This window comes from Leucoraja erinacea, chromosome 6 (genome assembly GCF_028641065.1).
Source record: "Leucoraja erinacea ecotype New England chromosome 6, Leri_hhj_1, whole genome shotgun sequence".
In the NCBI taxonomy this organism is placed as follows: Eukaryota; Metazoa; Chordata; class Chondrichthyes; order Rajiformes; family Rajidae; genus Leucoraja; species Leucoraja erinaceus.
The window spans coordinates 2694884-2722289 of NC_073382.1; the positions used below are offsets into that span (position 1 = coordinate 2694884).

The 27406-nt window shown below is 42.1% G+C and overlaps 1 protein-coding gene across 2 annotated transcripts in view; it reads right to left on the bottom strand.

Moving 5' to 3' along the window:
- Nucleotides 1-392: 392 nt before the first annotated feature.
- Nucleotides 393-27406, bottom strand: part of jade3 (jade family PHD finger 3) — a 46916-nt gene continuing 19902 nt past the window's right edge. Inside the window, exons 2-12 of one of the 2 annotated variants that reach the window (XM_055636482.1) lie at nucleotides 20774-20855; nucleotides 20607-20666; nucleotides 17481-17563; nucleotides 15080-15237; nucleotides 12567-12757; nucleotides 11579-11790; nucleotides 8537-8704; nucleotides 6975-7091; nucleotides 5196-5672; nucleotides 4958-5075; nucleotides 393-2107 (exon numbers count right to left, since the gene is read on the bottom strand). In XM_055636482.1, the coding sequence (XP_055492457.1) occupies nucleotides 1182-2107; nucleotides 4958-5075; nucleotides 5196-5672; nucleotides 6975-7091; nucleotides 8537-8704; nucleotides 11579-11790; nucleotides 12567-12757; nucleotides 15080-15237; nucleotides 17481-17563; nucleotides 20607-20655 (2499 nt within the window). In that variant the 5' untranslated portion in view covers nucleotides 20656-20666; nucleotides 20774-20855 and the 3' untranslated portion in view covers nucleotides 393-1181. Of the gene's footprint in view, nucleotides 2108-4957; nucleotides 5076-5189; nucleotides 5673-6974; nucleotides 7092-8536; nucleotides 8705-11578; nucleotides 11791-12566; nucleotides 12758-15079; nucleotides 15238-17480; nucleotides 17564-20606; nucleotides 20667-20773; nucleotides 20856-27406 lie in introns of those variants that run through there. The other variant, XM_055636484.1, reaches the window with a different exon arrangement.

Sequence of the window (27406 nt, forward strand, 5' to 3'; positions counted from 1 at the left end):
AAATAAAACATTAAAAAGCACACGAACAATACATAAAACGCTGCGGACATCCTAATAAATCACAAGATTAAAGACTACTAGAGCTGGGGGGGGGGGGGGGGGGGGGGGGAGGGGGGGAGGGGGCTGTAAATCTGAGGTAATGTTCCATGTATTTAAGTCAGAAAAAAAGGCAGCAGGAATTATGTGCATGACCATTGTGTATTAAATTGGATGTATTGCACTGCCATAATCCTCTCCAACACAAATACATCCTAAATCTTTGCCATTGTTTAAAAATAAAATCTATGTGCTTCTTCTCCTTGGCAAAATCAGTGACTAACTTCCTCAGTCCCATTTTTGACATATCCTAGAAAAGGCAGCAATTAACTGCAACTACTTTTTTAGCCTGAGACAACCAAGCCTTGGAAATTTAACCTCAGCAGAAGTTGTTAATTAGAACACTTGGTGCTGTTTTAAGTTAGAGGTTGAAATTTATAATTGATTGTAACTAGCAAAGAACATCAGACATGGCCAGAACAACTCGGGTATGAGGAGAGGGGTGTGAGATTGCATCATATCTCCTCAATGGGAGGTCTAGGATGTAGATGATGAATGGGGAAAATGCAGTTTATGACTCGAATCAGAATTCAGATTGGTCTAATGGGCAGTAAAGCACAATAATTAAAACAAAAATAAAACTGGGTGGCAATGCCGAACCTTTCATGAAATACATATACTTTCTATGCAATTTCCAATTGCAAGATATTGAACCAAGTGCTTTCAGTTTGGGGAAACCTTCACACTTTTTTTTTTGGAGGCAATTATTAGCAGAATCATTTTTTCCACAAGATTATCAAAAAAAAAAAAAAAAAAAAAAATAGTACAGCCTGTTGCGTCCGAAAACATGCTGCAAATAAAACAATGCCAGTCATCAGGAAAAATAATTCAAAGGTTCCTTCATAGTTTAATTAGAATGCCCCAGACCACTATAAAGCATTCAATTTTAAAGAAAACTTGTAACTTTAAAAACCTTGATAAAAACATACTTGTCATTCATCTGTTCGTGGGGCAGGTCATTCTTGAGTGCAATTTGCAATAAGTTCAAAATTCCCTTCCCATACAGAGCATTGTGTAAAAAAAAAAAAGGACTAGTATTGGCTCAATTACATATAGCACAAAATCCTCATTCATTCAAGTATTGATCACCTCTGCACTGAACTGATGTGACAAAGCACATTTAACCTAGATCTACTCTCCTTACCATGTTGCTCTGACCTAGAATCTCGCCCATAGTCTTGGCTAGGAATTTCTTCGTCAGAGTTCCTTTTCCGTAGCCTGTTCCTCTCTTGTCTAATGTCAGTTTCTGTCTCCGAGTCGCTCAACTCAACGTCGGGACAATAGCCATCGTTATCCTGGTAGGCTGCTGTCGTTTGATGCTCAGAAAGCTGCTTACTCCACAGGCGGTCCTTAGCAGATGGTCTTCGTAAAGGCTTTTCACAGTTTCGGAAGTCTTCTGAAGTCCTCACTAAACTGTCTAATCTGTCTTTACAAGACTGACCAAACTCTCCCAGTTTTGATTTTCTGAAAGTGCCCTGGTTGGCAAAATGATTTGTAAGTGTTGTCACTTTATCGTAGGTTTGACTGGAACAGTCTCTCTGAATTACTATCCCTGACCTGCTAGATAGGCCATTTGATTTAAGAAACACTGGATTATTGCTGTCTCGAGTCTTTCCGTTGGCATTAGCTGATTGTCCACGAAATGGTATATGAAGTGCTGATGGCTTGCCAGATGCCTGTTCCACGTGACATTCGGGGGATGGTAAAGAACTATCTGCCTGAAGATCCTGTCTGTGGTGGCTACCTGTCAGCAATAGTCCATTGCTTCTTTCCTCGTGCCTGAGCCAGTGATGAGACTGTAACTTTTCACTAGTTCTGGAGCCTTGTGGTGTTGGCGGATTGTCTTTACTGTACAAACTACGTTCAACATTGAGGGACACTGGACCATTGACAGCAGTGGTAGAACAACTGTTGACACTTTGCGAAGGTTTTGCAGATGTTTTTAGCTTTATCATGATTCTTGGAGGGTCATGGAACATCAGTCCTTCCCGTGGGAATGGCAAAGGCAGTCCTTAAAATAAGAAGATGCATTGAAAATACATTGAAACACAGCAAAGCACTGTCTAGTGTCTTCCTCCAAAAACACAGAGGAAAATAACTCAATATATTAACAACCAAGCAATATGAAGGAAGTAGAAATCTAGAACTAGTGAAATACTAATATATCTGCATCTATTACAAAACTAACATGCAAGTATAATTATGGTTCAAAAATTACCTCAGTGTACTAAAGGATTACTGCTTTAAATATACATACATGCAGAATACCAATTTAAAATGGGTTGAAGCATTTTATTCACTGTGGGTAAACTACTTTTGGCAACTGTTTAGGGGTAACATGAGGGGGAACTTCTTTACTCAGAGTGGTAGCTGTGTGGAATGAGCTTCCAGTGGAAGTGGTGGAGGCAGGTTCGATTTTATAATTTAAAAATAAATTGGATTGGTATATGGATGGGAAAGGAATGGAGCGTTATGGTCTGAGTGCAGGTAGATGGGAGTAGGGGAAAATAAGTGTTCGGCATGGCCTTGTAGGGCCGAGATGGCCTGTTTCCGTGCTGTAATTGTTATATGGTTAAAAACATTGGGAGGAGGTACCAATTGAGGATGGGGGTGAAGGGGGTAGTGGGATAAAGGAGCATATCAACTCATGTTCAACTCCCAGTGGTTCAAGGTAACAGTGAAGATCAGTGAGAAAGTAATTCGCTTGCTGGGCTACAATCGGTGTGGACAGGAACAGGACGAAAGGAAACATAGAAACAAGCGGCAGGAATAGGCCATTTGGCCCTTCGAGCCAGCACCGCCATTCAATACGATTAAGGCTGGACATCCAAAATCAATACCCCGTTCCCGCTTTTTCTCTAAACGAAACCTAACAGCCACAAACAACAAGAAGAATCATAGATAGGATACAATTAAGACCATTTTCAAGGTTTAAGATATGGGGAAAAAATTGCTTTATTTTTATTTGTGGTGCCAACATCGTTCATGACAACAATGGGGCCATCAATTATTCAACACATTCTGTTCTGGTATATGTCATTTGGATTAATTTCTTCACAAAATGTGGACACCGCTATAAGGCCAACACTAAATGGCCTGCTCTAATTACCAAAAGATGTTGGTAGACTACTTCCAGAAACCACTGCAGTTTTCTCAACTTAGGCACTCCCACGTAGGATCCATCTGATCTCATAAGTAGCCCCGGCAAATGTTTTGTAGTAAAATGCTCTTGCTCAGCATTTATTTCTCAACTCGGTGACATACTATAGATCTTCAGCCGTATCAATGTAAGACCCACATACACTGTTTCCCAAAAGCCAGATTTCAACAAAACAAATACTAAACATATGCTCTCAATCTTGCTTTATACCACTAGCAGATTAGAAATATGTACACTGGCCAGTATTATTTGCAGTGACTTGAAATCCCAGTGCATGAATCAAACAAAACACAGCTAATGTGAGGACATTTTCCCTCAGGGATTACTTAATCCAATTTTGTGCATTTGTCAAATCCAATTTCCCTAGGAATTAATGGAACGTTAGGAGACCTGGGAAATAAAGTTCACAACTGCCCGATTTATCAAACAAACATCCCCAGTAGGTTGGAGATACCAAGCTTACCATTATGCAGGCCCCTAACATTTCATATGAGACCTCTATATAAATATAAAACCTACTATTCTGCTGTCAACCAGCAATTTTTCTCATTAAACAGTGCAAAGGTTTAGATATATGAGGGAAGAGTATTTATTGGTGGATTTATGTACACTATTATGTGCTCAATTATGTCATTAGGAAAATCTGTCAAAACAATGAACAAAATCGATTATTTGTACAATGGATGTGTGCGAGGATAGCTGATGAAAAAAAATATAATAAAAATTAGGGAACTTCAATTCTGAAAGAGATAACCAGGAAAAAAGTGGAAAGGTTCACACAAATTTGAAAACTGAAGATGAGAGCGAAAAATGAGAAGCAAAAACACAGAACGACAATGAGGTAGAGAATGGGTTGCTTCAAATCAATCAGCCCACAATTGAGATATGGCTCTCAAACCTGAAGTATGAAGGGAAACATGAATAGTCTTTAAAACATTAAAATTAAAACAGAAATAATCACAAGATGGAAGTCTAAGGAAAGAAAGTTGCATCAGTCACAATAACCCACTTATTGTAATGTCAATGTAATAATTCCATAAAAGATTGGTCCCATCATGGTATTCCTTAGTTTAAGAAACATCTAAAAAGATGAAATTTAAACAGTTATTAATAACTGTAATTAATCCTCAAATGTTCTCCATATTCTATTCAAGTAGGCCCCCTTTTAAGATATTAATTACCCTTTCCCGAGTGTGGGCCCCTCCCCATTTCCTCTGCATTTGAAAATCTCTTTTATTTCCAACTTTTCCCAATTCAGCTGCAACTAAAACAACCAATGTTTATTTCTCCACAAATATTACTTTACCTGTGGTGTGTATAGAGTCGTGGAGTGTTGTAGCACGGACCAACTCACCTATGCTGACCAGGGTATCCCATCCAAACTCGTTCCATTTGCCCATGCCAGACCCATATCCCTCTAAACCTTGCTTATCCATCTACCTGTCCAAATGCCCATAAATGTTATTGGAATTATTATTAGTTATAAAATGTTCAGTTTTCAAATCGGATTTCCAGCCTCTGGAGAATTTAGCTTTTGTGTTCTGGCAGTACACTCCAAATGTAACCACCCTTCAAAAGAATATTTAAACATTTCCTGGCCTATATCTTGTGGTGCTGCTACAATCGTATCCTATGCCACACAAATTGTTGGAATGCAACAGTAAGGATCAGAAGATTGCACCATAAGTTGTACATATTTACCTGAAGCAGTATGCTGATTCATCACTTGGATATGTAAATTGAAAAGCTGTTCTTGCACTTTACTCTGTGACAATTTCAGTTTCTCTCTTCTGCTGACCATGTAACAAAGATTCCTCACCTAAAAGGAACAAAACAGGAACATCAGCTCAAGTACTTTCTTAGCATTTGCAAACCCCAAATTATTGCCTTTTATTAGAGACATGCAACATATAACAAAAGAAAATGCAAAGATTCAAACCCTTTCTAGGTCTTGGCGTAGATGCATGAACATCTTCATCCTGGAATGGATTCGGTCTTCTTTCTGCTGACCCAAGCAATGTTCTTCATCTTCCTTCGGAGGTAATAATGGTTTACTGAAGTTGCTTTTCCTCTTCAGTTTCCAATATTCAAAGATATATTCCACCACCTGCTCGGGGAAGTGCAGTTCACAAGCCACATCGGCCGCCCTCACCAAGGTATAAAACTCTTCCTCCAGCTCCTGAAGTTTCTGTGCACGAAGGCCTTTCTTCTCAGTTTCGGTCTGCTTCTGCTTTTGCTCACTGATTTTCACAGTTTGTTCACAGTCACCTTCTTCACTCTGCCGGTTTTTACTGTGCTTGAGACAGTAGGACTTGAACTTCACCTCATCGCCATCATCCAGGATCGTCTTCATCTCCAGACTGTGTTCAAAAGCACAAGTTACGTGAAAGGCTGTGATGCAGCTCTTCACTGAGCACTGAGGATTAAAGTATGAAAACACATAACAAATGAATGAAAACAATAAACTTACAACTTGTGATAAATATATTGACCAGCTGAGTATTTAAGTGAAAAAATTTTCATTTTCCAATTTCATGTGTGCGACCCAGAGTTTAAATTTGTTTATACAGTTTTCATATCTTCTTATCATTCATGTTTTAGTCCTGCAGCAGCACTTCAGAACATGACAATGTTCCACGATTTAGTTATAATTACTTCAAGAAATTATGCAGAATTTGTAAAATTGTTCCCGTGAAAGAAAAGGCGCCTCTTCATTGCATCAGTGTACAAAGGCCTGAAGAGGCTAACATCTGTTAGCACTTTGTGATTTACTTAATTTTAGTTTAGAGATACAGAACGGAAACAGACCCTTCGGCCCACCAAGTCCACGCCGACCAGCAATCCCCGCACATTGACACTATAACATACAAGCGACAATTTACACTTATACCAAGTCTACAAACCTAAGCCAATTAGCCTACAAACCTGTACGTCTTTGGAGCGTGGGAGGAAACCGAAGATCGTGGAGAAAACCCACATGGTCACGGGAGGACGTACAACTCCGTACATACAGCACCCGTCGTCGGGATCGAACCCGCGTCTCTGGCAATGCAAGTGCTGCAAGGCAGCAACTCTACCGGTGCGCCACCATGCTGCCCGGTGGAGACGAGAATCTCCAACAAGGACATCAATGAGTGCATAAACAGGGCAAAGTGCTGCTACAAGTCCTGACCCAACAGGTGGAAACACTATTAATGTATGCCGTCCTGCAATGCTATTATGTCCTGTCTTGTCAAGCATAAAGAATCTCTGTGATCTCTATTCCAAGTATTGTGAAAAATTTAACTGCACCTCTGTTGGGAAATTCTGCACTGAATTTTTCATTTCTTGTGCTTGATCAATATACAAAGACTACATTATACAGCTAGTTGAATAATCCTGCTTACAACAAAAGTTAAACTACTTCTCAAGATTAACTGCTGACAAAAGTGCAAGTAGCCTCTAGTCTGTGAAGTTCCCTAAAGCAACCACAGCTCACTGAATTACCCTACCAAATACATTAATATTTATTCAAAAATATCGACTCAAGTCTGCTGCAAAAAAAAGATTCAATGTACTATTCTTGGAGCTTGAGCAAATGCCACCACTCAAAGTAATTAAATGAATGCTGCAACAGCTTGATAAGTGTATTCGAACATGAATATACAAGAGTAGGATGGTAGTCTCATCACACCTATTATTTACCCACCCCTTACCCAGTTTACCGGAGGAGACGTACCTGAATGCAGGCCCCAGTCTTCAATTTGCAAAGGCTACAGACTAATGACCATCGGCTCGGTGGAATGTGAGACACCTTTGTAATTGGTTCCATCCTTTCAGGGCAGGCAATACTGACCTAAAGTTATAATAAAAGGAAACCACACAATCAAAATCAATGTCAAATAGCTAATCATGATTTGTTAGGGGTCAAGTTGAACCGATGAATGCAACATTATCAGTATGCCATTTTCTCTTAACTGGAGCAGATTAATTATTTGGGGAAATGGCAGGCGCGTACCATCCGAAAATTGTAATTATTCCCTGTAAGACAACCTCTTAAAGTACTAAAGGAATTTAATTTCATTAGAGACGGAAGCCGGTTACGGAAATGGGGCCGAAAATTACCCATGAATCTGCCCATGACCATACTACGTCTTTTTCGCGAGTGATCTATCTTGCTTGCTATAGGATCTTTGGTCAAATCTAACGTTTTTGACTAAAGATACCAGATATCAGACAGCCATGCCTGAGGAAATAGTCTCTAGATGCACTGTTATTTGCAATGCTATTCAGACAATGGAACAACCCCAGTCTCCAGTAAGAACCCTTCTAACCCATGACTGCTTTCAGTCTTGGTTGCAACCTTTCTCCTGTGCCTGATGGTGTTACTGAAGCAATATTATAAGCAACAATAAAAATACACCTTGGTATCAACATTCTCACTGGCTCCCAGAAAGACTTCAATTATATCGAATGCCCTCATTAACTCAATCGTCAATAAAACTACAAATAATTGATAACCCTTCTAAATAGCAGAGTAGTAAGGTTTGCTCCTGCTGCTTAGACCTCTGTGCTGTGCAACAGGCACAAAAAGGTTATTTAATTGCATAATCCAATTTGACAGGGAGAAACTAACTGGGGTTTTCACATGGATTGGCATAATCTGGACACACATGTTTCATGCGCTGGCATGTCACAGGCAAAAAAACAACAAAAATCTTATTATGCGCCCAGCAGAACAGGCAGCATCTCTAGATAGAAGGAATGGATGACATTTCAGGTTGAGACCCTTCTTCAGACTGAAGGGTCTCGACCCAAAACGTCACCTATTTATTCTCTCTGGAGATGCTGCCTGTTCCGCTGAGTTACACCAGCACTTTGTGTCCATCTTCGGTGTAAACCAGCACCGACAGTTCCTTCCTACACATATTATTCATCCTACAGTCTATATCGATCTCAATTACATTTAATGAATAATGCTGTAAGTTAATCACTTCAAATGTATTACTGCAAAACAATTTCTCGATCTGTGCAATTTGCAACTCTTGAAGATTAAATAAATTCCAGTTCAAAAAAACAGGAGAAATTTCCCTTGCAAAGCAAGTCTTATGATGTCAAATGATATTGTATCGCCATACTTCCTGATCTCATAGGTTTTCATAATTTATTCCGTTGTACATATTTTGTGCTTCAGCGGTACAATGGTCCATTTTCTGCATTCTCTTAAAACAATCACTTTGATATTTTAGCCAAGAAAAGACAGAGATTTTTAACAATACATTTTCAATATATAATTTTTACCTCAGGTATCCACAAGGCACAGCTCACATGTGCCCACTTGGTTCCAGCACGTGTGGCTTTCATTGCCCCGCCTTGCTTTGGACACAGAAGACACTGTGGATAGAGTCCAAGGACACATGTACGGCACAACCAGCTACCTTCAGGCACTTTTAGAATCCCATAGCAAGCCTAAATGTAAAGGATTCTCTTTTAAGTAAATCCAAATTAACATGTATTTGTACAATTTTCATAACCATATATTACATCAACTGTCAACTTAAAATATAAAACCTGTTCTCTTTCAATTCTGACCTCGAACGCTTCATGGGTTTAAAATGTTACATCAATGGTGGCCATGCTTTCAGCTGCCAAGTCCTCAAAATCTGGCACTCATCTCCTATTCTTGTCTCTACCTTCCAACCTTAAGTTTTGAACTGCTTCCAAAATTTCCCTTTAACCTAACTTCCGGACATTTGTTCTAACACTACTGCGATTCAATGCACAATGCACTCTTCCTGTGAAGTACATTTAGAGGAAATATCCTTTTCCGTGAATGGCCTTGAAAGGAAAAGGTCCTGTGATTTGCATCATTAATGCAAGCCTTAAACATCAGGCCTGTTTAGGAAGTCTGAAGAAGGGTCTCGACCCAAAAAGTCACCCATTCCTTCTCTCCACAGATGCTGCCTTTCCCGCTGAGTTATTCGAGCATTTTGTGTCTACCCTCGATTTAAACCAGCATCTGCAGTTCTTTCTACACAGACCTGTTCAGGATTCAGGCAAATCACTTCAAAGGAACCGATGTGCAAAAACATTGGAATTTTGGTTGCTAGTCAGCAGATTTAAATGGAAGTTACAGTTTTACCATTGTTTAAAAGATGAAAGAGTTTGGCGTTCGCAAGTTTAGAAAAATTTCAAGGACATTGGGAGTTAAAAACACATTGTGATTATAATTCTGAATCCTAGCCAGCTCCTGGACATCAGGTAAAACTAAAAACACTTCCATTAAATAAACAGGTCGAGACCCTTCTTCAGACTGATGTGGTGGTGGTGGGGGGGGGGGGGGGGGGGGGGGGGGGGGAAGAAGAAAGAGGAAATGCTTGACCCAGTTGGTGATGGCCTTAGACAGTATCTTGTAATCTACATTCAACAATGTGATGGGTCTCCAATTCCTTATATCCTTCATCTCCCCCTTCTGCTGTAGATTAGGGTGATGCTGCCCTTTCTCATGGAGTCCGACTTGCTGCCGGCTAGAAGCATGTCGTTGTACACTTCCAGCAGGTCGGGCCCACCCAGTCCCACAGAGCCGAATACAACTCGGCTGGTAAGCCATCGCTTCCGGGAGCTCTACTCAAGACAAAGGAACGGATGGAGCCAGTCAGCTCCTCTAGGGTCAGTGGTTGGTCCAGACTCTCCCGCTTGCTGTCCTCCAAGACCTCCGTGATAGAGGACAGGAAGTTCTGGGAGGCAGAGCTGTCTGTGGCCTTTCTGACGTACAAGTCCATATAAAAGGATTTGCAGATCCTCAGCATGTCCGTCTACAAGGATGTTACCGAGCTGTCCTCCTCCCTAAGGCTGTTCATCACAGAGCTTCCCCTGTGAACCTTATGGAAGAGGAAGCGTGAGCACGTCTTATCCTGCTCCACGTGGCCGACACTGGATCGGAAGATGATCTTGGAGGATTCCGAGGTAAAGAACTGAGCTTGCTGGCCCTTCAACTCTCTAAGTTCCTCCCTCTCGACTGCAGAAGGAGTAGTTGCTGCAAATCTGTCTGGAGTTGACACAATTCCCTCTGACTGTCTTGCTCTCTGAACCCCTTTAAATATGAAGAACCTCTTAATGTTCTCCTTGGTTGCTACCCACTAGTGTGCCGAGGAGTCAAAGAGGGGCTTCACTGTTCTCCAACATGCATAGGCCCTCTTTAGTTCCTCAATGTTCTCTGGGGTCAACAGCTTTGCATTTAACTTCCACGCCCCTCTGCCTGCCTTCCTGTCCCCCTGTAGATGACAGGAAGCCTGAGGGAGGCAGTGGTCAGAGGCCATCGTGAGGTCGGTGTGTCTGACCGTGACCGCCTTCGACGTGAAGAGGAAGTCTATCTGGGACCGGACTGACCAACCTGATCTCCCGGTGGCCCAGTACTTCAACTCCCCCTCCCTTTCCAAATCGGATCTTTCTGTCCTGGGCCTCCTCCATGGCCAGAGTGAGTCCCACCGCAAATTGGAGGGGCAGCATCTCATATTTCGCTTGGGCAGTTTACACCCCAGCAGTATGAACATTGACTTCTCCTATTTCACATAGTCCTTGCTTTCTCCCTCCTTCCCCTCCCCTTCCCAGCTCTCCCACAGCCTACTATCTCCGCCTCTTCCTTTCTTCTTCCCGCCCCCCCCCCACCCCCACCTCCACATCAGTCTGGAGAAGGGTCTCAACCCGTAACGTCACCTATTCCTTCACGTCATAGATGGTACCTCACCCACTGAGTTTCTCCAGCATTTTCGTCTACCTTCGATTTTTCCAGCATCTGCAGTTCTTTCTTAATCAATTAAATAAACGCAATGGTGTAACTGGTTGCAACATTTTGACACTGACAAGGAACTATTATGTAATAGCAATCTAGCCACCCAACAAGTTATGGATCCTAAACCGCAGGTATGATCTTTACTCTATCGATTCCTTATAGATGCCAGGATGAATGGATATTAGAGTCAAGGAAAATTGACAGTTTATTATTAGTAATAGGTTTGCCAAGATAAACGATCAAGAACGTGTTTGGATGAATTAACGTAAAAGGAAGTGTATCGCGCACCAATTGCATTAGCAAGTTATTTGTATGTATTCCACTACTGAAAAAATTGAAAGGACCAATACTCAAGATGTTAGTAATAAAACCTTCAATTTGAATATAAGTATCAAAGCCTTAAACGAGTATTATTACATACAAATTAGACATTTTACAATAGTTTTGCAAACTAGTAACATGAAAAGGTTGGATATTTGAAATTGCACCACTCATTATTTCTGTGTGTTACGGTTAGGGCTGGCATAACCCTAATTAAATAAAATTCTTACTTGATGAACACAGATATTACATCTGTCACAGAAGACCATCTCATTGCCTTCTTCACTATCAGGAGAACGGCATACATCACAGATAACATCTTCATCATACTCAATCCCCAATCCTTCCTCAGTCTCTATGGCATGGTTCATATTCTCGTAGCAATGACGTTCCAGGGCTTCTATAGTTCTTTCCATTGTGTTTTCAGGAATAAAGCTACAACCTGAATCAATAAAAGTTCAAGAAAAAAATGCTGCTAATTCATCGTTCAGTTTATTCAAATTTGATTTACTGATAAGATATACAAATCATTCAGCAATGTTTAAAGACGTCTTAGGAATTAAAAAATTCCGTAAAATCTTTCAATTACATTCTACTTGCGTTATTTTTCAAAAATGCTCATTTAACCAATGCTCCAAGCTGCAATTGCCCCAGCAATCACTAAACTCTTTCTTTACAGTGAAATTACATTTCTGTAGTGAAAGAATACACTTCAAGCCCAATTCCTTGTTTTCTGTACTCAAACTAAATATCATGCAGGGATCGTAATTATCTTCCTTTAAATCTTAATAATGTTTTTATTGTACTGCCATGCTCTGTTGAATCCTATTACAAAAAACACATGAACAATATTATACAGTACATGGAACATTAACTATAAAATAAAAAAAAACAAAAAACAAATCAATAATTTATTTGTTCTCCATCAGCAAGCTTGTGTCCTCTGTTACGATGCTCCCTCAGCAGACTGACTAAAGATCTTACCAGTCCAATGCACACATTTCAAATTTCAAAATAACTTTGCCCTCTGTTAACAATGTTTCACCATGATAACCTGCAGTCGCAGGACAAAATAACAGCTCATATTTCTAGATAAAGTTTGCTTGGATTTACCGCAAAACATTCATATTATATTCTGGATCAATTAATTAAGTTTATCACTGCTCCTCGTATGGTAACAGTGTCTTTGTAATGCTGCACAAAATGGCTTTTACATACCCATTTCTCTCAGTTCTTCATTTGCTGCTTGCAACCAGTAAATATCCATATCATCCAAATCATAACGGCATACACTGTCTGCAAGTTCCAACATGTTAATATATCCAGGATCTGTGGATTCGGTGGTGGAATATCGAATATACTTCCGTGGTTTAGTAAATAAAGTCTCCTTCACTTTTTCTACAATAACCCTAAAATGGTAAACCAAGAAGCCAAAACAGGATAAGAGTCAAAACTATGGAAGTCTTCTCACTACACTTCAAAAAATATCTTTTGTCAAAAGTCTTTAAAAAATGCACATATTAGATCGTCCCGTGCCAGATATCAGCGGGCAATTTGTTTACTTTCAGGGTTTGTTGAATGACAAAGTGGGAGACTAAAATGGGAGAACAGAATAGAAATTTCTATTAACTCCTCAACAATAAAATCAATCTCTCCCAGCAAATTAGACGTGGAGAGGAGGTTTTAGATGTATCAGGACTAGTTGAGCAGAGTTTCAGAATAAAGGTCATTTAGTTTATGTTGGAAAGAAGTAGGAATTTATTTTCTCAAATGTTTACGAACCTTTGGAATTCTCTACCCCAGATACCAATGGTAGTTGAATCACTGAATGTGTTCAAGGCTGAGATTGATTAAGATATTTCTGTATTGTATGGGAGCCTCACATGTTAGTAAATCAGACAAAGATGTGGCTAACGTCATATCATTCACAATCTCATTGAATGGTGGAGTAGATTCGTGGAGTAACATGACAAAAAGTTGTTCTCTTCCCCAATTTTTTATATTTCCTTTTACAACATACTCCTATATACATCTTCAAATCTGCTGAATATTTACACAGGCAACGGTAGGAATAATGAATGTAAGAAGAATTGACCAAGTTGAACAAAGAAATGAATAGTATACAGGTAACCTCCACATCATGCCATTTGGATAATGGAAGTTTGCCTCTATAGAATTCACAAATCACTTCTCCAAATTTGGAGAAACAGAATACATTTCACATTCAATGAATTTATGCGAAAAACAACTTTTTATAAAACTCTCGTTTCTTCACACATGAGAAGATATGCCTTGGTGTTACATAAAAAATTGCGATATGAACAATTTTCTAGCAATGCTTCCCTCCAAAATCAAGGGGGGGGGGGGGGGGGGTGTCACATGCAATGTACAATAATAAATCCAGATTGATTAAAATATATGCTTGTATCTTGATAATAGTGAGAAGAGTCAGAGGGTGGTAGTGGAGAGCTGTTTTTCGGATCGGTGGCCTGTGACCAGAGGTGTGCCACATGGATTGGTGCTGGGCCCACTTCCGTTCGTCATCTTTATGAAGGATTTGGAAGACAAATCTTGAGAATCTTGGCTTGAGAATTAAGGGACAGAAGTTTAGGGGTGACATTGGGGGGAACTTCTTTACTCTGAGAGTGGTGGCTGTGGAATGAGCTTCCAGTGGAAGTGGTGGAGGCAGGTTCGATTTTATCATTTAAAGATAAATTGGATAGGTATATGGACGGGAAAGGAATGGAGGGTTATGGTCTGAGTGCAGGTAGATGGGACTAGGGGGGGATTAAAACAAAAAGTGTTCGGCATGGACTTGAAGGGCCGGGATGGCCTGTTTCCGTGCTGTAATTGTTATATGGTTATTATTTGGACAATGCTAGTCGGCAGATAGCTCCAAAATTAGTGGTATAGTGGACAGTGAAGTTTATCTAAAATATCAACAGGATGTAGATCAACTGGAAAAGTGCCCAAGGAATGGCATATGGAATCTAACAGACAAAAGTTAAACCAGGATAAGAGTTGCACAGTGAATGTTAGGCCCCTGCAGAGTCGTGTAGAACAGCGAGGGGCCTAGGGATGCAGGAACAAAGTTCCATGAAAGTGGTGAGTCAGGGTAGCGAAGGCGGCATTTGGTACTCTTGCCTTCAGTCAGTCAGGGCACTGAGTGCAAGAGCTAGGATGTAATGAGTGAGTATGCTTGGAAAATTGTGCACAATTCTGCTTGCCTAGCTATGGGAAGGGTGTCATTCAGCTGGAACAGGTACAGAAACAATTCACAAGGATGTCACCAGGACTGGTGGGCTTGAGGACAGATCGGAAAGGCTGGATTTTTTTTTCTTTGGAGAGTTAAGAGTCTGAAGGGTGAGCTTATAGAAATGTATTAAAACTTAAGGGGCTTAAATAAGATGAATGGTAATAATCTTTAAGGGTGTCTAAAACTAGAGGGCACAGATTTATGAGAGGGGAAAGATTCAAAGTGGACCACATGGGTGATGTATATGTAAACCAAGCAGCCCAAATAAGTGGTGGGGGGGGGGATGATAACAATATTTAAAAGAATGGTTTAAAGGGACATGCAACAAGTGTAGGCAAACTAGCTGAGGTAGGTAACTTGTTCAAGGTGGATGAGGTGAGCTGAAGGGCCTGTTTCTATGCTGTATTCTGTGTTATGCTATGTAATTCTATGCTATGACTCAAAAAAATGCATTCATTTAGTGCACAGCTGATACCTGACAGATGGATTTGGAATTGTTTCAGGACTTGCTGGAACTTGTACCCCTTTTTCCCACTCCTGTTTCCATTGATCAGCCAAGAGATAACATTCATCCTGGTTCACATGATGAGAATCTGGAATCTTCATAGCACTTATGAGATCCTTCCTGAATACCTATAAAACCAAAGTTAAATAATTAAACGAACATTGAAGGAGGCAACCATAACACGTTTGGGTGGTCATGCACTGGATTACACCACGGCAAGTATCCAGTTCATACCTGCAGTTCCTCAGTGAGGCAACAGCAGAATATTGTCCAAAATAACTTGAGTGCATAATCCAGTGGTTAAATATAATGCAGGGTAAAGATAACATTGGAGGAGATACCAACCAGCTCAGCCAGGAAATGGTAAAAGGCGAGAAAAATACATGCATGCACATTATTCCAGTTTATTTCAAAATGTAAAGAGCATAAAAAGCCTTTCGCTTTTCCTTATTTAATGCTTGAATACAGGTTTTCCATGTTACTAATGTTGGCAATGGCAATAACAAGTTCATATTGATAAATCTGATAAGGTAATCTCATTCTCATCTTTATGTTTTTAATTATCGGCCCTGAGCCAGCACCGTCATGCAATATGATCATGGCTGATCATCCAAAATCAGTACCCCGTTCCAGCCTTTTCCCCCATATTCCTTGATTCCCTTAGCCCTAAGAGCTAAATCTAACTCTCTTTGAATAACAAAAGGAAAAGACACAGATGATAGATAAAGTTAAAGTTGGTGCATAACTTGGAATGAATAAGAAAGAGTGAACAGTTGATTAAGCTGTAATCTTGACAGGATGGAAATGGAGAATGTTTCCTCTTATGGGAGAACCTAGAACAGGGAGTCACTTTAAAATCTTTAAAGTGAAGAGGGAGATGTAACATCTGTAAAGTGAAGAGGAGATGTAAGATCTTTGGAGTAAAGTACAGAGGGAGATGTAATGTCTTTAATATTTAAAATAAGCAGTGGCCCATTGGAGACAGAGATGAGGCAAACTTTTTCTCCTTCTGAAGGTTGCGGGTGGTTGGAATTTTGTTTCTCAAGGGGTGGTGGAAGTGTTTTTGAATATCCTTACGTCAGAGATAGACAGATACTTGATCAAAGGGATGAAAAGCTACTGATTGTGGACAGTTTAGTTTAGAGATACAGCACAGAAACAGGTCCTTCAACCCACCAAGTCCACACCGACTAGCGATCCCCTCACATTAACACTATCCTACACACACTTGGGACAATTTACAATTATACCAAGCTAATTTACCTACAATCGTGTACGTTTTTGGAGTGTGGGAGGAAACTAAAGATCTCGGAGAAAACGCACGCGGTCACGGGTAGAACGTACAAACTCTGTACAGACAGCACCCGTAGTCGGGATTGAACCCAGGTCTCCAGCGCTGCATTCGCTGTAAGGCAGCAACTCGACCGCTGCGCTACCGTGTCGCCCAGGAATGCAAAAGTTAGGGTTACGATCAGATTAGCTATGATCTCATTAAATGGCAAAGCAGGCTTGAGGGGCAAAGGGATCTGCTCCTGTCCTTCATTCATTTGGAGGCAGAAATAATTTTCATTTTCAGACTACAAAGTTAATTCCCGGGATGGCGGGGCTCTTATATGCTGAGAGAATGGAGCAGCTGGGCTTGTACACTCTGGAGTTTAGAAGGATGAGAGGGATCTCATTGAAACATATAAGATTGTTAAGGGTTTGGACACACTAGAGGCAGGAAACATGTTGGGGGAGTCCAGAAGCAGGGGCCACAGTTTAAGAATAAGGAGTAAGCCATTTAGAACGGAGACGAGGCAACACTTTTTCTCATAGAGAGCGGTGAGTCTGTGGAATTCTCAGAGGGCGGTGGAGGCAGGTTCTCTGGATGCTTTCAAGAGAGCTAGATAGGGCTCTTAAAGATAGCGGAGTCAGGGGATATGGGGAGAAGGATATCGGGGTCCTGATTGGGGATGATCAGCCATGATCACATTGAATGGCGGTGCTGTCCCGAAGGATCGAATAGCTTACTCCTGCACCTATTGTCTATTGACTTAAGCCCTTAACTATAATGTTAAAAATACTTTCCACACGCAAAAAACTTCCAGCAATGGAATGATAATGTGTTATAAATTTACTAGAATTAGTGTGTGAAAGCTAATCTCTCCCAAACAATTGTAGTTTTCATGCAAACCAATTTTCACTCGAGGAAAGACTCTCCAAGGCTTCATAGTCTGGGATTACATAAACATACACATAATTAGGAAAAGTACTCAGGATCTATTCTTCATGGAATGAAGCTCAAGTAATTTTTAGTTTTCACAACTAAGATAGTTCAATGAGATTTTGTTTTACCAAAATAAACATTTTAAACTGAAGTAATACTAACCTCAGCAGACTTCTTCTTTCCACTTGCTGAGGCATGCCTGTCAACTCGATATTTGGAATGGGATGACCACGATGTTGAAGGACCTACGCAGGTAGTTACAAAAGCAATAATGAGAATTTGTGGCCAGTCAGGCCCATTGAACAACGGTCCACCCAACTGTAATCTTAAGTGAATTATGTGGGGTGGAAGATTGCAACCTTCACGTGTTCCGCCCCGTTTCGACTAATGCAATCAACTCGACGTGCACAAACGGAAGATCAAATCGAACAAGTTGTCCAACAACTTTCGGCTGAGCACGCCACACGAAAGAAGAAGAGGAAGAGGTGAATTATGTGATAATAACAAAATAATGGTGGCCTGACACAAGACTGTGGACAAGATTGGAAATTAACAGCTATTTTATATAGGAAGTTTGAAAATATAGCATCAAATAACAAAATATAGTATGAAATAACAATAATCAAATAACTAACAGTATAATTCTTCAAACCAAAATCTATATATACAATAATTTAATACAATTAAGAAGCGAACACTGACAGGAGCATTTAGCAAATTTAATAGGGATTCAGTTCTTTAAATGTCACACATCTATCTATCTATATATCTAATGTTAAAACAGTGAGTGAGTGTGTAAGTCAATCTGGTTAGTTTTGTTATTTTCTTCCAAATGCAGTGCAGCGTAGGTTCACGAGATTGATCCCTGGGATGGCGGGACTGTCATATGAGGAAAGATTGGAAAGACTAGGCTTGTATTCACTGGAGTTTAGAAGGATGAGAGGCCACCTTATAGAAACATATAAAATTATAAAAGGACTGGACAAGATAGATGCAGGAAAAATGTTCACAATGTTGGGGGAGTCCGGAACCAGAGTCTTAGAATAAATGGGAAGCCATTTAAGACTGAGGTGAGAAAAAACTTTTTCACCCAGAGAGTTGTGAATTTGTGGAATTCCCTGCCACAGAGGGCAGTGGAGACTGGATGGATTTAAGAGAGAGTTAGATAGAGCTCTAGGGGCTAGTGGAATCAAGGGATATGGGGAGAAGGCAAGCACGGGTTATTGATTGGTGCCGATAAGCCATGATCACAATGAATGGCGTTGCTGGCTCGAAGGGCCGAATGGCCTCCTCCTGCCGCTATTTTCTATGTTTCTATGCTAGGCCACAGCCTTCCCATTTTCACACAATTCTACTCACATTTACCCATCGAGGCGATAATCATCTTCCCGTCGCATTCCCACCTATATTTCCCAAGTTTTTAATTGTTTAAAGTTTTAATAACAGTGTTACGTCACAATCCACTCGCAAGGCAGGACGGGACACACAGGGAGGGTGGGGCACTCCAGCGCGCGATGAACTGGGAAACCAGAGTGACGTCACCACACTCGCAAGGCAGGATAGGACGCTCTGGGAGGGAGGGGCACTCCAGCGCGCAATGAGCGAGGTGTTGTGGCGCCCGCGCCAGGCGAGGAGGGTGGTGCTGAAGCTGCAGTGAGGGCCGAGCCGCTGGCTTCGGATGGGGCCGTGACTGGGGCCGAGAAAGAAGACACCGCTAGAACCAAGGATGAGTCTGGGTCCGGGGTCAGGGACGAGCCCAGAGATGAAGTCAGGGCCCGGATTGGAGCCCAGCTGACGGCTGGATTCTACCAGAGTTCCAGGCCCTGGCTCTGCTCTTCGACCAGGGTAGGTCCTGGGACAGGGAATGGGTGAGGGGAGGATGATGAGGCAAATGAGGAGGGAGATGGGGTGGTAGAGGGAGGGGAGTGGGGAGTAGGGTGATATAGGGAGGTGGGGGGGGGGGGGGGGGGGGGGGAGATGTGAAGGAGGGAGATACCCCCTCCTTATCTACCCTCCCTCACCCCTCTCCCCCCCCCCCCCCCCCCACTCTATCACGCTCCCTCTCCCACTACCCCCCTCCCTCTCCTCTCTCTCTCTACCCCCCTCTACCTTCTCCCTCCCCCCCTCCTTCTCCTTCTATACCCCCCTCCCTCTCTCTCTCTGTCCCCCACCCCTCCCCTCTCTACCACCCCTCCCTCTCTAGGGATTAAAGAAGGTGAAGAGGGAGTGCTGGGGGATGAGAAGGGAGAAATGAGCTGCGCCTGCGCAGTTGGGGGCTATGCGTGAGTGGTTCAATATTGCGTTGGGGGAACGGCTTGCGTTGGGGAAACGGGTGAGTGGTGTAATCTTGCGTTGGGGATCGTCTTCAGTGAAGGAAACCTGCTTTACATACCTGGCTCGGGCTAAATGCGACTTAAGTTCAAACTAAGTGATTGACTGAATTCCCCCATGAAGGGGGGGTGGGGGGGGGAAGACTCCTGATCAGAGAGATGAAGTGTTAATTCCAGCTTTGAGTGGCATTCATACATGTTGCAGTCTGCATTTCAATAATCTGAGGTAGAAAATCTGTGGTGACAGGGACAGCCGTTTCTCAAGTGCATTCCCTGGATGATCCAGAGATGCGCACAGCCCGGTCAACGCAAACATTAGAATTATTTTTAAGCACCAGGAGACCGCAGGGTTTTGATTTATGAACAAGGAGGAAGACTGACTGAACTCTGTGCCTTACACCACAGTGAAGAATGTTGTGGTGGATGTTTGTGTTGAATCTTATTGTGTATTGTGTGTTCTTTTTTAATTATACCGCTGCTGGCTAATTCATTTCCCTGCACCTTCGGGTGTATGAGACAAATAAAATCGACTATTGACTATTTCAACATGACAAATCACTTCTTTGAGCATTTTTTTTTCCCACAGAATATTTGATCAGTTAAAATCAACTTCAAATAAATGGCACCCCACAGGCCTTTTGGAAACATGAGAAAACCATAGCAACATTCTGCAATTTCACAAAGATCGAATCCCCCAATATAACATTTCAACTTTCATAAAACTGCATTACTACTTCACACACCTTCAAGGATGCCAATTAGTGTCAGATTTAGGCAGATTTTTTAATGGGCATTTTTTACATTGTGGTTGAACCCAAAGGACATGCCAACTCACAACATAGTTATCTGACATAATAAATACAGATTTGATATGCAAAGAGATCTTAAGCAGATGAAAGATATACATTTACAGCAGCACGAGCATTGGGCTGCTAAAACACATGCTGATCTTACTTACTCTCATTGTCTGAACTGTCACTACTGCTCAGATGTCTGTTGCGTTTCATCCTGTCATATCCTTGAAGACAAGAAAGAGATTGTGATTTGCAATTCAGCATGACAAATATAGTCTCAATGCGATCTCGGAGATGAGTAGATCTTTAAAATAAGTAAAATTGAACTTACCATAAATTCTACGTGTATACGCATATTAATTCATTACTGGCAGGCAATCAATGAATCCATCCATCATACAAACAAATCAGCTCTACAAGGGATAGAAAAATAAGTTTCATTATTCTAATTAAAAAAAAAATCATTTAAATCTTTGATGTTTCAGGATTCACATATTCTCAATACACTACTGCAAGTCAGCCATCGACGCAGCTATCAATAGCTGAATACTGAGATAATGCCATCGCTGAGATAATGCCATTCGATAGTCCAACAGAGGAAATATATACTTCCAGCAGTAGCCTGAAAATCTCAGGTTTAATAATGAAGTCTGTTCCATTTCAGTTCTCTGCCAGCAAAAAATCTGGGGTATCGCTAAAAAACAGCCTCAAAATTTCTGGGCGAGGAAAGGCAAATAAGTTTAAAAAAACTCAGGATCGGCATGTGCAGATCCTTGTGTCTACAGGATCCAAGGTTGCACAAATATATTTTAGCCATCACAAAGTAGAAAATTCACATGCCAAGAATTCACATGCCAATTATCAAGAAAGCTCATCAGCGCCTCTACTTCAAGAGTCAAGAGTCAAGAGTCAAGAGAGAGTCAAGTCAAGAGTCAAGATTTGATATGCAAACATTATTAATACTTCCTGAGAAGATTACGGAGAGTCGGTTTGTCAAGGAAAACTCTCTCTAACTTCTACAGGTGCACAGTAGAGAGCATGCTGATCGGTTGTATCGTGGCTTGGTTCGGCAATTTGAGCGCCCTGGAGAGGAAAAGACCACAAAAAGTAGTAAACACTGCCCAGTTCATCATCGGCTCTGACCTTCCTTCCATCGAGGGGATTTATCGCAGTCACTGCCTCAAAAAGGCTGGCAGTATCATCAAAGACCCACACCATCCTAGCCACACACTCATCTCCCTGCTACCTTCAGGTAGAAGGTACAGGAGCCTGAAGACTGCAACAACCAGGTTCAGGAATAGCTACTTCCCCACAGCCATCAGGTTATTAAACCTGGCTCGGACAAAACTCTGATTATTAGTAACCCATTTTCTGTTATTTGCACTTTATCAGTTTATTTATTCATGTGTGTATATATTTATATTATGGTATATGGACACACTTATCTGTTTTGTAGTAAATGCCTACTATGTTCTGTGTGCTGAAACAAAGCAAGAATTTAATTGTCCTATACAGGGACACATGACAATAAACTCACTTGAACTTGAACTAGGCATGAAAAGAGTAAGGGCTAAACTCAACTGCAATGATCTAACTTCAGAGATATTCTAACAAATATTATTCAGAACACTTATTTGGACTCAAGTACATAAAGTAGGAATCTATGTCGAACCGTAGTATATTATAGTTGAGCAACCTGCCCTATCAGACTTAGATTCAATGAAAGTTGCCTCATTGCATCTCGTTCTTATTCTTCATGTAGTTGTGTATGAGTACAGGACTTGAATGTACAAATGACTCCATTTATATTTTGCAGAATGTACCACCGTGGTGGGCCAAATCTCGAACAATGACAAGATAGAGAGCTTAGTAAGCAGGTGTCAAGGCAACAGCCTCTCCTTTAATATCAGCTAGATAAAGGAGCAAGTTATTGATTTCAGAAAATGAGGTGATATACAAAGCTCTCCATAATGTTTGGACAAAGACCCATCATTTATTTATTTGCCTCTGTACCCCACAATTTGAAATATATAATCAAAAAAAAAAAAATCACATGTGGTTAAAGTGCACATTCTCAGGTTTTATTAAAGGCCATTTTTATACATTTTGGTTTCACCACGTAGAAATTACAGCTGTGTTTATACATAGTCGTCGTCGTCCCCCACCCCCCCCCCCATTTCAGAGCACCATAATGTTTGGGACACGTGGCTTCACAGGTGTTTGTAATTGCTCACGTATGTTTAATTGCCTCCTTATTGCAGGTATAAGAGAGCTCTGAGCACCCAATCTTTCCTCCAGTCTTTCCATCACCTTTGGAAACATTTATTGCTGTTTATCAACATGAGGACCAAAGTTGTGCCAATGAAATTCAAAGAAGCCATAATGAGACTGAGAAACAAGAATAAAACTGTTAAGAGACATCAGCCAAACATTAGGCTTACCAAAATCAACTTTTGGCCAAGGAAGACCTCCACAGCTGATGACAGAAGAATTCTCACCATAATAAAGAAAAATCCCCAAACACCTGTCCGACAGATCAGAAACACTCTTCAGGAATCGGGGAGTGGATTTGTCAATGACCACTGTCAGCAGAAGACATTGTGAACAGAAATACAGAGGTTACACTGCTAGATGCAAACCACTGGTTAGCCACAAAAATAAGATGGCCAGGTTAAACCCCTGTCTCTGACAATCAACTGCCACTGATACAAATAATGTAATACACAATAAAGCGCAGATGCTGATTGACAAAAAGTGAACACACAGTGCTGGAGTAACACAAAGACGCAGCAGGATTTTGGAAACGTCATCCCGTCACCCATTCCTTCTCTCCAGAGATGCTGCCTGTCCTGCTGAGGTAAAGACTGCCCACGGTAGACTCACGAGTCACTACGGTAAACTCACGGGCTACTACGTTCGTACAACGAGTTTAAAAGTTTAACATTTTTACTTCAAGAGTAAATTTGACTCGTGGAAATCTTTCATCATGTTGAAAGATTTTCACGAGTTAAGTTTCCCGAGTACCTGCCGTTAGCGTTACGAGTTCCGATGTTCCCGCTACTTTAATTCTACGTGATTACCACGAGTTTGATTTGTTTTAAATTCAGGATCACTTGTGGGTGGACTCGCACCGTGAGACGGGGCCATTACAGTTTGCCATGAGGTACAGGTGCACAACCTTTTATCCGAAAGCCTTGGGACCAGACACTTTTCGTAATTCAGAGTTTTTCGGTTTTCGGAATGGAAGATTTTTAGCGTAGATTTTAACGGCTGGCTCAGTGGTAGAGTGCTCGGCTCATATCCATAAGGTCGCGAGTTTGCGCCTCGATCCCGGCAGTTACTCGATCGCGAGTTTGAGTCTTCAATGTAGGTTTTTCTTGCAGAATAGGAGAGAATAGGGAGGGTTAGGCTGGGATCCTTCTCCGCGAGATGATCTTAGTGCGGGAGACAAGTGTAGGAGAGGTGTACTGAGTGTGTGGGCAGAACTTTGAAAGTGATTGCCCACCATTCTCAAAAGCCGCTGTGTTTCCCTGTCCCTCCAACTCCAGAGGAATCCGCTGCCCGATGGGCCGCTACGGCGACAAGTGGCAGTTCGCCCACAGCCCGAGCTGCGCCCCCTCATCCGCAACCCGGGTTCCTCTGGAGTTGGAGCGGGGCTGGGCTAGAGTTGTTGCTGGCTGTGAGTCTCTGGGATCTCCGTGCTTGCAGTGGGCCTGGGGGTCGGTGTCCCGATGAGGGGGCGCAGCTCGGGCTGTGGGCGAACTGCCACTTGTCGCTGTAGCGGCGCATCGGGGAGCGGCTTCTGGTGGTCCTGACGTCTCTCAGCTCCTGTCCAGGGGGATGGCCGGAGACGTCAGGACCAACAGGAACCCGCTCCCCGATGCGCCGCTACAGCGACAAGTGGCAGTTCGCCCACAGCCCGAGCTGCGCCCCCTCATCCGCAACCCGGGTTCCTCTGGAGTTGGAGCGGGGCTGGGCTAGAGTTGCTGCTGGCTGTGAGTCTATGGGATCTCCGTGCTTGCAGTCGGTGTCCCGTTGGTCCTGACGTCTCCGGTCACCCCCCTGGAATGGAGCTGAGACTGGGAACTTTACCGCCCTTGCCCCCTCCCTCTGCAACTGCAAACAACCCCACAGTTCCCAGTCTCAGCTCCTGTACAGGGGGGTGGCCGGAGACGTCACAGCCCGAGCTGCGCCCCCTCATCCGCAACCCCAAGACCAAGACTTACCTTGCACACCATCAGCTTCTGTCCCTACGGGGACAGCGGAGAGCGTGTTCCTCTGGAATTGGAACGGGGCTGGGCTGCTGATGGCTGTGGGTCTCTGGGTTCTCCGTGCTTGCAGTGGGCCTGGGGGTCGGTGTCCCGTTGGTCCTGACGTCTCCGGTGACTGGCACTAGATCCGACGTGAAGACAGTGCAAAGCCCCCACGCCGGTGCAATGGGCGGGGAGCTGGAGAGGGGAGGGAAGGGGTCACACACATGGCCGGGAAGCAGAGGGGTGTAGGTGGGGTGAAACTGAAGGGAGCGACAATCTGCTGCTCCCTGCCCGCTGAGTTAAAAACGTTCCCACGCAAGACTCACGATACACTGTGTATCGTGAGTCTACCGTGGGAACTTTTTAACCTCAGCGAGCAGGCAGCAGCAGATTGTCAATTATTAACCCTCCCGCGCAATATACCCTCACCTTCTCTTTTATGAATGGGGATTTAGTTCCCCTTTCTTCGAGGACCGACCGGAGGTTCCGCTGTCACCTCTGCGGGCCGCCCTCGGTGAACGTTTTCAAGGACCTTTCTTCAAGGACTGAAAAAATGTCGCTATTCGGAGGTTTTCGTTATTTGGATCTTCGGATAAAAGGTTGTGCACCTGTACTTAAAAGAGCAACCACAGTTCTGCAAAAAGGTCTTGTGGACAGATGAGGCAAAGATTAACTTATATCAGAGTGATGGCAAGAGTAAAGTATGGAGGAGAGAAGGAACTGCCCAAGATCCAAAGAATACCACTTCATCTGTGAAACACAGTGGTGGGGGTGCTATGGCCTGGGCATGTATGACTGCTGAAGGTACTGGCTCACTTATCTTCATTGATGATACAACTGGTGATGGTAGTAGCATAATGAATTCTGAAGTGTATAAGTTCAAACAAATGCCACAAAAGTCATTGACCGGCAGTTCATTCTACAGCAAGACAATGATTCCAAACATACTGCTAAAGCAATAAAGGAGTTTTTCAAAGCTAAAAAATGGTCAATTCTTGAGTGGCCAAGTCAATCACCCGATCTGAACCCAATTGAGCATGTCTTTTATATGATGAAGAGAAAACTGAAGGGGACTAGCCATCAAAACAAGCATAAGACGGGCTGCACTACAGGCCTGGGAGAGCATCACCAGAGAAGACATCCAGCAACCGGTGATGTCCATGAATCGCAGACTTCAAGCAGTCATTGCAGGCAAAGGATATGCAACAAAATACTAAACATGACTACTGTCATTTACATGATATTGCTGTGCTCCAAACATTATGGTGCCCTGAAATGTGGGGGACAATGTATAAACACTGCTGTAATTTCTATATGTAACCAAAATGTATAAAAATGGCCTTTATTAAAATCTGACAATGTGATTTTTTGCTATTACAAATCTCAAATTGTGAAGTAAATTAATTAATAAATGATGGGTCTTTGTCCAAACATTATGGAGGGCACTGTACATACCCCAGTCAGCTTCAACGATGCCGAAGTGAAGATGGTTCAGAGCTTCAAGTTCATCATCCTAAATATCACTAATTTGTTTATCCTGGACCAACCACATTGAAGCTATGGCCAAGAAAGCAAAGCAATGCTTCTATTTACTCTTAAATCTAAGGAACTTTCCAATGACTCTTACAAACTTTTGCAGATGCACCATAGGAAACATCCTATCAGGATGCATCACAGCTTGGTTTGGCAACAGCTCTGCCCAAGACCACAAGAAATTGCAGAATAATGTGGATATACCCCAGACCATCATACAAACCAGTTCCCACACCATTGACACCATCAGAACGTTACTTTGCCTCGGTGAAAAAAGCCAATGCCATCAAGGACTACTTACATCCATATCATTCCCTCCCGAGGGCAAAAAATGCAAAACCTTGAAAGTACATACCATCGGATTCAGGAACAGCTTCTTCCCCATTGTTATCAGACTAATGAACAATCCTCTCGTAAGCCAATGGTGTAGACCAACCTAATCTGCCACATTGCAACTTGATTGACCTCATGTATAGCAGGATTTGATTGGATAGTAGGCAATTTAATTTTTTCCATTATTGTCACAGTATACGTGACAATAATAAACCAATAGAACATGACAAAAATAGTGAGGTTAAGGACAGCACCAATGGGGAATGAAGGAGATAAACCTTGATCATTGCAGTATTCAAAAAGTAAGGGGCAGAAGTGGGAAGAAATAAAAGTGAAGGAACAAAAGGAGCAAGTGAATAATATGCGCAGTGCTGCATGCTGATCGGTGATGGTAAAATACAGTGAATTAAAAAGAGGTATGCCTGGGGCTATGGGAATAGTAGCAAAATTAATAATTACCATAAAAGGAGAAAAAACACCAAAAGATGGAAAAAAGAAAAAGGCTGAAATAGCTGTTTAACTAAACTTTTGAATTCAATGGAAAGTCAGGGATGAGAAGCTGCTTGTCAAGCTAATGTTAAGCCTCATTATTAGTTTCAGAAGGTAAAGCTCAGAGATGGAATGAAGTGTAGAATTATAGCAACAAGTAAGCAAAAGGTCCCGATTAACCTTGCAGCTAAAACAGAAGTGTTCTTCAAAGATGTCATTGCATTTGGTGCTCTTGATGTGATCTCCTTTACACTGGCGAGGCCAAATGCAGAGTAGGCGACTGCTTTGCTGAGCACCTGTGTTCTGTCCACTGTGGCCAGCTGGATTTCCCATTTGCTGGACATTTTAACTCCTCT